We start from the raw sequence: 11,735 nt of genomic DNA, 5'->3' as shown, positions 1-11,735 counted from the left end.
CCAACCCAACATCGACCATTGGAGACACCTGTAGTACTCCTTTATAATCACCCATTTACGTTGTGACGTTTGGTAGTACCCAAAGTGTTCCTCCGGTAAACGGGAGTTGCATAATCTCATAGTCGTAGGAACATGTATAAGTCATGAAGAAAGCAATAGCAACATACTAAACGATCAGGTGCTAAGCTAATGGAATGGGTCATGTCAATCAGATCATTCTACTAATGATGTGACCTCGTTAATCAAATAACAACTCATTGTTCATGGTTAGGAAACATAACCATCTTTGATTAACGAGCTAGTCAAGTAGAGGCATACTAGTGACACTCTGTTTGTCTATGTATTCACACATGTATTATGTTTCCGGAAAATACAATTCTAGCATGAATAATAAACATTTATCATGATTATAAGGAAATAAATAATAACTTTATTATTGCCTCTAGGGCATATTTCCTTCACTATCTTCTCCCAATATCCTATGCAGATTCAGGGGGAGCAAGACATCTAAGGGAAGGAAATCTCTGATTTTATTGCATATCTTTATCTTTGGGGACATGTCTATATCCAATGTGGTACTTAGTACTCACTCTACATGTCATCCCAGTCTTGGTTCTCTTGTGGTTTCTCTTGCTTGCTCTGGTCAGTAGGTGTATCTGTGTTATTTAACCTTGTTTGCGCAGGTTTATCCCATCCTAAGCCAACTCAAGACCACAAGGTAAGTATATGCATCACAGTCATGTGAATGAGAAGTTCTTGCTGATGTACATACTGTTTGCAAGAAGGACTCATGAGCATGAAGGTACATTTCTCACATTCACATCATTTGCTCTGATGCATATAGCCAAGATACATGTAACACATTGCTTACTCTGTCATGTTTACGCATTCACATGCTCCTATATTCAATATTCACATGATTGCATACATGTAGGGGAGCCTATGCATGTTACATGTCTTTCCAAAGCTTTACTTACTATTCTCTATATATTTATCTAAAGCTTTGATGTATGCTGTCATCAATTACCAAAAAGGGGGAGATTGAAAGCACAATTGCTCCCTGGGTGGTTTTGGTAATTAATGTTAACATATCTCTTGTTGGACTAACACTTTTACCTAGTATGTTTCAGATAAGTTCAACAATGGAGTGGCATGGACTAGAGGATGTGGAACCCCTTCAAGATGCTAAGGACAAAGGATTGGCTCAAGCTTCAAGATCAAGACTCTATATTTTTCTATTTTAGTGATCCAAGATTACATTGAGTCTATAGGAAAAACCAATACTATCAAGAGGGGATGAGGTGTTGCTTAATGGCTTGCTTGCTCAAAGTGCTTAGTGATATGCTCCAAAACCCTCAACTACCTTCCCACATCCACATATGACCTAAACCAAAAGTCAAACTCGTCCCCACCGATTCTTTCTATCCAGCGCCACCGAGTTTTAAATGTCATAGCCATTGCCACAAACCCTAGCAAATCGGTTTCACCGATAGGGATCCCGGTCTCACCGAGATGGGATTGTAATCTCTCTGTGTATGTCCATTACCAAAACCGGTCTCATCGAGTTTGAGCAATCAGTACTACCGAGATTACAATGCAAACCCTCTGATTAGCTTATTACCAAAATCAGTCCCACCGAGTTTGTGTAATAGGTCCCACCGAGTTTGCCTGACCAACTCTCTGGTTAGCTTATTACCAAAATCGGTCCCACCGAGTTTGTGTAATCGGTCACACCGAGATTACGTTATGCCCTAACCCTAACCATATCGGTCCTACCGAGTTGCATCTCAGTCCCACCGAAAATCCTAACGGTCACTAGGTTTGCTGAATCGGTCCGACCGAGTTTAACCATTCGGTCCCACCGAGTTTGGCAAATTGTGTGTAACGGTTAGATTTTGTGTGGAGGCTATATATACCCCTCCACCCACTCTTCATTCATGGAGAGAGCCATCAGAACATACCTACACTTCCAATACACATTTTCTGAGAGATAACCACCTACACTTGTGTTGAGGTCAAGATATTCCATTCCAACCATATGAATCTTGATCTCTAGCCTTCCCCAAGTTGATTTCCACTCAAATCTTCTTTCCACCAAATCCAAATCCTGTGAGAGAGAGTTGAGTGTTGGGGAGACTATCATTTGAAGCACAAGAGCAAGGAGTTCATCATCAACACACCATTTGTTACTTCTTGGAGAGTGGTGTCTCCTAGATTGGCTAGGTGTCACTTGGGAGCCTCCAACAAGATTGTGGAGTTGAACCAAGGAGTTTGTAAGGGCAAGGAGATCGCCTACTTCGTGAAGATCTACCGCTAGTGAGGCAAGTCCTTCGTGGGCGACGACCGTGATGGAATAGACAAGGTTGCTTCTTCGTGGACCCTTCGTGGGTGGAGCCCTCCGTGGACTCGTGCAACCGTTACCCTCCGTGGGTTGAAGTCTCCATCAACGTGGATGTACGATAGCACCACCTATCAGAACCATGACAAAAACATCCGTGTCTCCAATTGCGTTTGAATACTCCAAACCCTTCTCTTTACATTCTTGCAAGTTGCATGCTTTACTTTCCGCTGCTCATATACTCATTGCATGCTTGCTTGATATGTATTGTGTTTGTTAAACTTGTGCTTAAACTCCACTTAAACTTAAGAATATTAAAAAGTGCAACTTTTGGCACTTAGTGTCTAATCACCCCCCCCCCTCTAGACACCTCTTCTCGATCCTTTCAAATTCAAATGGGACTTGAATCATCGCGAGATTAACAATAGTAATCGTGGTGACGTGGCATCATTTACTGGGAATCACTATAGCTTAATTACCCGGGCGTCACAATCATATACCATGGACCTAGAAGATTTTAATACTGCTTGTAAACTTTCGCACTGGGGCAATGTTAGTGAACCTCGTAAATCTGAATATAAAGACTTTCTTGCTAGTTTCACTGTGGGGGAATCTAGGGAAATCAAACAAGCTACCATAGGGAGCATTCATTTTTCTTTCATACATTATTTTGCTCTCTTTATTGATAGATGCATTAACGGTAAGGATGAGGCTTGTCACATGTACATTCCAGATCTTAATGTCCTCAAAAATGCGGTATTAGGTGATAAACAATATAACTTGGGGGCCATTGTTGCACGAAGGTTGCATCATAACAGTGTAAGTGAAGATTTATTTGGTGGAATTTATGCAACTCGTATAGCTAATTATCTTAATGTGCCTATACATGGAAATGATATAGAGTTACCTCCTGCTTACCTAGATTATAATGCTATGGTTCGCCATCAGTTTCTTAAGAGGAATGAACAGTTCCTCCAGTATCGATTAATCTTCGACAGACAACGCACTGTCCATGTTGCCCTCCCTACTCCTACTTTCTTTAACTTTCAGGCAAAAAGGAGATATGTTATAACCAGGGAGGAGGCGAACGAGTACGGAGGCAGCTTGCCTCCAAGCTGCAGCTTTACAAGCAGTAGCTGCTGCATCTCAGTACGACCCCAACTACAACTTTGGATATCCACCAGGCCATCCATGGGCATAGACCAACTTAGGCCAAAAGCCAAAGCTTGTGGGAGTACGTATTTCTCACTGACATTACATTCATATTCACACACTCATTCTATTTGTCGATGCTCATACTTTTTCATTGTACTATCCATGCTAGTTTATTTTCTTTTTAAGCGTTTATTTTCTTTTCTAAGCCTTCTTCTTGTGTGTTTGAAAAACCTTAAGAAAAACCAAAAAATTAGTTGTAACTTTTAGCTAGTTTACTTTCCATGCCTGTAGTAGTAGTAATTAAAAGAAAACTCAAAAAGATTTCTCGTTCTTCTTTTGCTTGTTGGGAACTTTCCTGTGTAAATAGTTCTATTTCTTTTCTTTTCCTTTGGGGGTCAAGAGGAGAAGACCATGAAAAAATGTTGAGTGGCTCTCATATGCATTATTGTTGATTTAACCAAGAGCCCATATTACCTTATCTTCTCACTTGAATTAAATGCTTGCAGATTCCAGCTTAGTCCAATGCACGTGCACTATTATTATTATCCACACCATTCGGTCGTGCAAGTGAAAGGCAATAGTGACGATATATGATGGACTGATTGAGATAAGAGAAGCTGGTATGAACTCGACCTATCTTGTTTTTGTAAATATGACTAGTTCATCGTTCCTGATTCAGCCTATTACGAATGGAACATGTTTGCAATGACAATTAGAGATTATAGTTGCCCATGCCATGCTTAATTAGCTAGGAGTTTATAATAGTTTACCTTACGTGCCAACATGCTATTAAAATGGTTGTGATGTGGTATTATAGGGTGGTATCCTCCTTTGAACGATTCGAGTGGCTTGACTTGGCACATGTTCACGCATGTAGTTGAAACAAAATCAACATAGCCTCCACGATATTTATGTTCATGGTGATTTATATCCTACTCATGATTGCAGTCATTGTTGATTAATCTTAATGCATGTTCATGACTGTTGTCGCTCTCTAGTTGGTCGCTTCCCAGTCTCTTTCTAGTCTTCACCTGTACTAAGCGGCAATACTGCTTGTGCATACACTTCCATAAACCCCAAAGTTATTGCATATGAGTCCATCATACCTTCCTATAAGCGGTATCTACCTGCCGTTCCAAGTAAATTTGTATGTGCCAAACTCTAAACCTTCAAATGAAATTCCGTTTTCTATGCTCGAATAGCTCATGTATCAACTAGGCTGTCTATATCTTCCATTCTAGGTGGGTTATTCTCAAGATGAGTGGACTCCTCTCATCATTCACGAGAAAATGGCTGGTAACCGGGATGCCCAGTCACATGCTCAAATCAAAATAATTGCAAACAAAACTCCCCCAGGATTGTTGTTAGTTGGAGGCACCCGTTGTTTCGGACAAGCCATGGATTGATGTTTGTTGGTGGTGGGGGAGTATAAACTTTACCATTTTTCTTGGGAACCGCCTATAATGTGTGTAGCATGGAAGATATTGAGATCTTTTGGTTGTTATGTTGATAATGAAAGTATACCACTCAAAATATTATTTATCTCTGTTTCAAAACTCGAGCTCTAGCACCTCTGCAAATCCCTGCTTCCCTCTGTGAAGGGCCTATCTATTTACTTTTATGTTGAGTCATCATCCTCTTATTAAAAAGCACTAGTTGGAGAGCACCGATGTCATTCGCATGCATTGCTATTAATTTAAATTGAGTATGACTGGATCTCTTTTACATGAATTATAATTTCCAGTCAGTCCTTGATCTTTAGGGGTGCTCTGCATTTATGTTTTGCGGCCTCGGAAAGGGCTAGCGAGATACCATCTTATTATATCATATTATGATTGTTTTGAGAAAGTGTTCTCATCCGAGATTTATTATTATTGCTCGCTAGTCGATTATGTCATTGATATGAGTAAACATGAGATCTAAATGTTATTGTGAATATGGTTAGTTTATAATCTTTGCTGAAAACTTGAATGCTAGCTTTACATATTTGCAACAACAAGATCAAACAGAGTTTGTAAAAGTTTTTCTTTATCACTTTCAGTTTGTCAACTGAATTTCTTGAGGACACGCAAAGGTTTAATCTTGGATGAGTTGATACGTCTCCAACGTATCTACTTTCCCAAACACTTTTGACCTTACTTTGGACTCTAACTTGCATGATTTGAATGGAACTAACCCGGACTGACGTTGTTTTCGGCAGAATTGCCATGGTGTTATTTTTGTGCAGAAATAAAAGTTCTCGGAATGACCTGAAAATTTACGAAGACACATTTTGGAATTTATAAAAAATACTGGCCAAAGAATCGGTGTAAGGGGGCCCACACCCTGTCCACGAGGGTGTAGGCCCCCCCTGGGGTGCCCCCTGCCTCGTGGGCCCCCCTGAGACTCCACCGACGTCAACTCCAACTCTATATATTCACGTTCGGGGAGAAAAAAATCAGAGAGAAGGATTCATCGCGTTTTACGATACAGAGCCATCGCCAAGCCCTAATCTTCATCGGGGGGGCAGATATGGAGTCCGTTCGGGGCTCCGGAGAGGGGAATCCGTCGCCATCGTCATCATCAACCTTCCTCCATCATCAATTTCATGATGCTCACCGCCGTGCATGAGTAATTTCATCGTAGGCTTGCTGGACAGTGATGGGTTGGATGGGATTTCATGTAATCGAGTTAGTTTTGTTAGGGTTCGATCCCTTGTATCCATTATGTTCTAAGATTGATGTTGCTATGACTTTGCTATGCTTAATGCTTGTCACTAGGGTCTGAGTGCCATGATTTCAGATCTGAACCTATTATGTTTTCATGAATATATGTGAGTTCTTGATCCTATTTGCAAGTCAATAGTCACCTACTATGTGTTATGATCCGGTAACCCCGAAGTGATAATAATCGGGACCACTCTCGGCGATGACCGTAGTTTGAGGAGTTTCATGTATTCACTAAGTGTTAATGCTTTGATCCGATACTCTATTAAAAGGAGGCCTTAATATCCCTTAGTTCCCAATAGGACCCCGCTGCTACGGGAGGGTAGGACAAAAGATGTCATGCAAGTTATTTTCCATAAGCACGTATGACTATATTCAGAATACATGCCTATATTACATTGATGAACTGGAGCTAGTTCTGTGTCACTCTATGTTATAACTGTTGCACGAGGAATCGCATCCGACATAATTATCCATCATTGATCCATTGCCTACGAGCTTTTCACATATTGATCTTTGCTTAGTTACTTTTCCGTTGTCACTGTTACAATTGCTACAAAACTACTACTGTTACTTTTGCCACCATTACCGTTATTTTCATATTACTTTGCTACTAAATACTTTGCTGCAGCTATTAAGTCTTTCAGGTGTGGTTGAATTGACAACTCAATTGCTAATACTCGAGAATATTCTTTGGCTCTCCTTGTGTCGAATCAATAAATTTGGGTTGAATACTCTACCCTCGAAAACTGTTGCGCCCCCCTATACTTGTGGGTTATCATACCCAGGTACGCTTCATCCCCTGTCGACGACCTCCATGGCGGACACCACACTTGGCAGGTGTTCGGTCAAATGCCATTGAGCTTATTTTGAAATGCTATGTCGTTTTTAGAGTAGGAAGGACATCGAGCTACTCGACCATGGAGGATGAGTTGTTGTGCGATGCATGGTTGGTCGTATCCGCGGATTTCATAGGAAGCAGCAGAGGGGCAACCTTCTGGTAGCAAGTGCGTGAAAATTTTCACGCGCGAAAGCACATTGCACCCTGCGACATGTACATAATTCAACAACACAATGTGAGGTCGTTATCGTATCACTGGTACACTGACCAGTGTCACCAAGTTTTATGATGTGGTTCGTCAGCTCGAGGCAAGGCGACCATTGCACGCGGCAGAGGACGACATCGTAAGTTCTGCTTTCTCTTGCTCAACTTGTTGATAGATTCATTCGCTCAATGTTTGGTCTACATGTTATATGTAGCCCACACACGCTACCGTGGTATACCACATGACAGAGGGGCGACCATTTACGTGCACACACTATTGGATGAAGCTGAAGGGGTGGTATGTGTGGAAGATCGTTGATGAAAAACTTGTTCGACATCCGGAATCTAGTCGAATTTGAGTCGTGCTAGACTTAATTTGCATGCTATGTGTGGATAATTTGTGCTATTTTCTATCTAAACTTTGATGAATATCGACTGGTTTGCATGAATTTCGTCCAATTTGTTTAAATGTTGATTGAAATGTATGCACGCAGCGTCGGATGTTGGCCTCCCGCACCCGTGTCCGCGGACTGGTCACCTGTCCGTGGATGGATGCGGGAAAAAATATGGTTTGCCATTGAAGATGCCCTTAGAATGATATTATTAAGCAAAGAAATGTCATTGTTTCTGGAGAAGTAAATAGTGTCCCAGCAGGCGAGGATGAAGGGGCAGTCCCAAGAAGGTTTCTTGAGTGAGGTTGGAGAATTCACAATAGTGTGATGGCAAATGAAAGTTTTTTCTTTGCAACAAATCTCTTGAGTTCACTCTGTCATGCCGCAACAACTAAAAGAAGGTTTTATGCTTGAGAATTGCAGCACTTTTCCACATGTTATTGAAAATGAAGTGAGCTGCAGCACCCTGTTACATTATGTTATACATCTATTCAGATGAATAGCTGGTTGTCTTCCATGGGTAGGTCCACTTGTTAGGGCGTACATTAGATTGATGTTGAAGAATCAGTAGAGTTGGTTGTCCTTTTTAGCTGAAATCGTAGACAATCATTCTAAGGTAATTTCATTTCATAAAAAAGTAAATAATTATAAGTCTATCAACCAATATCAGTTCTAGGAAATATCAGGGCTAAAGATTAAATATAAGAGTTGGTTGTCTTTCATGGATAGATCTACTTGTCAGGGCCTCCATTAGATTGATGCTGTTGAAGAATCACAAGCGTCTCTTGAAATCGCTGATATGCAATTGTATAGAAAGAAGTATGAAAATGGGTGATTGCATCAATCTCATAATCGAAAAACGGCGCAACAAGATGTGCTAAAAAGTTGGATTATCTATTTTGAAACGGAGGGAGTAGTTATGTACGCTTATTAAACTTTAGCTCTTTCTTTGTAGTACTTTTTCCGTAAACTAATATAAGAGCTTTTAGATCATTAAAGTAGTAATCTAAATGCTCTTATATTAGCTTACAGAGGGAGTAGTATATTATAGCTATTCGCACGCAAGCTCGTCTTCTTGGTATCCCCTTTTCCCAAGCGAGAAAACATATACTATATACAAATACAGTCTTTGTGATGCATGAAGACATGATATGTCTTCCCGCTGGGCGGCTGGGCGTCGGCTAGAGTGGAAGGAGCTGGTGATTACGATGATTAGATCACATGACGGTGCAGGCGTTGACGTCCTCGTCGTTGAACATGTTCATGTAGTGGATCTCAGGCGCGGCGGGGTCGGCCATGGCCTGCGGTGCGCTGCGGACGAAGCCCGCCGGTGCCTTCTTGTCGTAGGCGCCGCCGACGTAGGGGTAGGTGGCGAGGGTGTAGGGCACGTACGGCCACATCTCTGCCGCCTTCCCCGTGCTCTTCACCCGCTCCAGCACCTTGCGCGGCTCCACGTGCCCCGTTACCGTCACCTTGCTCATCTTGGGGTTCACGGCCACGCTCGTCACACCTGTGCCACCCACCCACAGAGATGAGATCGTTCAACGTTCGCTCAATCAAATTTACACCAAAGTTTTATCTCCCGGAGTAGATAGTATTATTTGACGTAGATATGACTACCCCGAATCGATTTGACGGCGTTCTTGACCCTCCTCTCGCAGCCCTCGCAGTCCATCTTCACCTTGATGTTCACCGTCTGTACATAAAAAGCTCCAGTTCATAAATCACGTACATAGCAGCTCAACAGAACGGTGAAAAACCCATAAATCTCTGCACAAGATAATACTCCAGCTGAAACTGATTTCAAGAAATAAGCCGATGAAGATTATGCAAAAGCACATGTCTCTGAATTCCACAAACCTCACCTGCAGTGGGCGCTTCTTCCTGAGCTTGAGGGCTTCCTTTGTCTCCGTCATGCTACACAAATCAGAGAGGTGATCCAAGGCGCCCATGATCTCACACGACTTTTGCCTTTGAACCACAACCGATGAAGCGTGGTGGAGGGCGAGGCGAAGTGTTCTTTGGTTACTGAACCGTGGGGCGAAGAGAGGGGCCATATATATATACACAGATGGGGAAAGAAAAATGGAAGAAAAAGAGCTGACGCGTCTTCCTGTTTGGCTTGCTAGCTATAATTCTGTATGGTAAGGATGTCCAAGTAGTAGTACATCCTGATGCTTCTAGCTAAGGCTAATCAGAGCGAGCCATTAAACCACCGACCTTTCGGATTAAATGAGTGAGCTGGGCAAACATCCTGCTCAATGATGGACCAGTCCCTGGCTCCCTGCTTCACAGGCTAGCTATTTTCATGGGCTGGTCGGTCGGTGAGCTGGATGATTTGCATACATATTTATTATTAGTAGTAGTCTTTTCGGTTCATGGAGATATTTGTTTCTAGCTTGTGCTTCAGTGTATTGTTCGTTTGAAAAAGTACATGTACTAAATTGATTACTCTTTTTTTTTGCGAGGGTACTAAATTGATTACTCTGTCTCCGAGACCAAGCACTTTTCACACTTCCTTACTGTTACCAACCGCTTAAGTCTGAAAACAATAGCACGATATCTATACTCCCTCCCTTCACAAATGCTAAGATGTTTTAACTTTCCCTGAATCAGATGTATATAAATATTATGTTTTAGTGTGTTTGTTCACTCATTTCAATCTGAATAGAGACTATATTAAAATATCCAAAACATCTTATATTTATAAACGGATGAAGTACTACCCTGATTTAAATTGCATGTCCTAATTTTACTATGTCTTTCCAGTCAAATGTTTTTAAGTTTGATCATATATACATAAATATGCTATAATCCGAAAGATCAAATTGATGTTACTAGATGTATCATGTCATATATAGTTCTATAACATATAATTGCTTCATGTAAGCAATATGTCCAGACAGGAAATTATTTAACCATATTTTCCTGTCTAAACATATTGATTTCATATTTATACTCCTTCGTCCTAAAATTCTTGTTTTAGATTTGTCTAGATACTCCGTCTCAAAATTCTTGTCTTAGATTTGTCTAGATACGGATATCTAGACAAATCTAAGACAAGATATCTAGACAAATCTAAGACAAGAATTTTGAAACGGAGGGAGTATATTGTAGAACTATTATCTTGCAGGGAATATATTGTAGAACTATATGGCATGATCCATAAGAGAATACTCTGCTAACATGTAACTTTTATGATACAAAATCACAATCATAAATCAATATTTTAGAATACCAATATAATCATATTAAATTTATGTCGTATAAATATATACTAATAAAGTAATTATTGGTTATAGACATGTCCTAAGAGCATCTCCAGCCGCACCCCCAACTGCCCCCCCAGGCGCCCTTTTACGCGTCGGCGCCGAAAAAACCCCACTCGCGCCCCCAAGACGTCAAAATCCGCTGGCTCGGCCCGTTTTTGGGCCCGGCGATCACAGGCCGAACCCAGCGCACTGGGAGGGGGGTGCTCGGGGGCTCCGGCGCAAGGGGAAAACACGCCTGGGCCACACTGTCAGGCGAAAAGTCAAGCCAATCGTCCAGATTCGCCTCCCATCCCCGTGCGCTAGGCCGTCACCTTGCCGATCCCGACGCCGCCCACCGCCCACCACCGCTAGATAGGCCATTCCCCGCCGGAAAAGAGAGAAGGTTTTGCCGTAGCAACCTCTCCACCATCGTCTGGGCGATTTTTCTGGCATTTCGGCCGCGCAGGGCGGTATACCGGCGGGTGTGCGCCCACCACGCCCGCCGGGTGTTCGGCGATTTGTCTGCTCGGCGATGGACTCGGACGGCGAGGAGGCGCTCGCCGCGCTGCTGGAGGAGGAAGTGTAGGATCGAAAGTATGTCTAGAGGGGGGTGATTAGACTACTTGACCAAATAAAAATCTAACATTTTCCCAATTTTAAGTCTTGGCGGATTTTAGCAACTTATCATAAGTCAAGCAATCAACCTACACATGCAAATCTAAGAGTATAGCAGCGGAATGTAAATCATTGCATATGAAGGTAAAGGGAGGAGTTTGGAGGAAGCAAACGCAATGTAGACACGAAGATTTTTGGTGTGGTTCTGATAGGTGGTGCCATCGTACATCCACG

General features: G+C 42.0%; 1 protein-coding gene across 3 annotated transcripts; it reads right to left on the bottom strand.

Annotated features, from left to right (window-relative positions):
- Positions 1 to 8,455: 8,455 nt before the first annotated feature.
- LOC119268230 (heavy metal-associated isoprenylated plant protein 20-like) lies at positions 8,456 to 9,707 on the bottom strand. Of its 3 annotated transcripts, none has more exons than XM_037549810.1 (3): positions 9,496 to 9,707; positions 9,256 to 9,331; positions 8,456 to 9,145 (listed from the first exon to the last, which is right to left on the bottom strand). In XM_037549810.1, exons 2-3 carry the CDS (start codon positions 9,308 to 9,310, stop codon positions 8,853 to 8,855), a joined length of 348 nt encoding a protein of 115 aa, XP_037405707.1. In that variant the 5' UTR covers positions 9,311 to 9,331; positions 9,496 to 9,707; the 3' UTR covers positions 8,456 to 8,852. The 3 variants fall into 3 exon arrangements, with proteins under 3 accessions (XP_037405707.1, XP_037405708.1, XP_037405706.1); XM_037549811.1 differs by having other exon boundaries at positions 9,256 to 9,405; positions 9,501 to 9,707; XM_037549809.1 differs by having other exon boundaries at positions 8,627 to 9,145; positions 9,501 to 9,700.
- Positions 9,708 to 11,735: the final 2,028 nt, after the last annotated feature.

This window comes from Triticum dicoccoides, chromosome 3A (assembly GCF_002162155.2).
Source record: "Triticum dicoccoides isolate Atlit2015 ecotype Zavitan chromosome 3A, WEW_v2.0, whole genome shotgun sequence".
NCBI classification, from domain to species: Eukaryota; Viridiplantae; Streptophyta; class Magnoliopsida; order Poales; family Poaceae; genus Triticum; species Triticum dicoccoides.
This window is presented reverse-complemented; position numbering and strand designations above follow the sequence as displayed.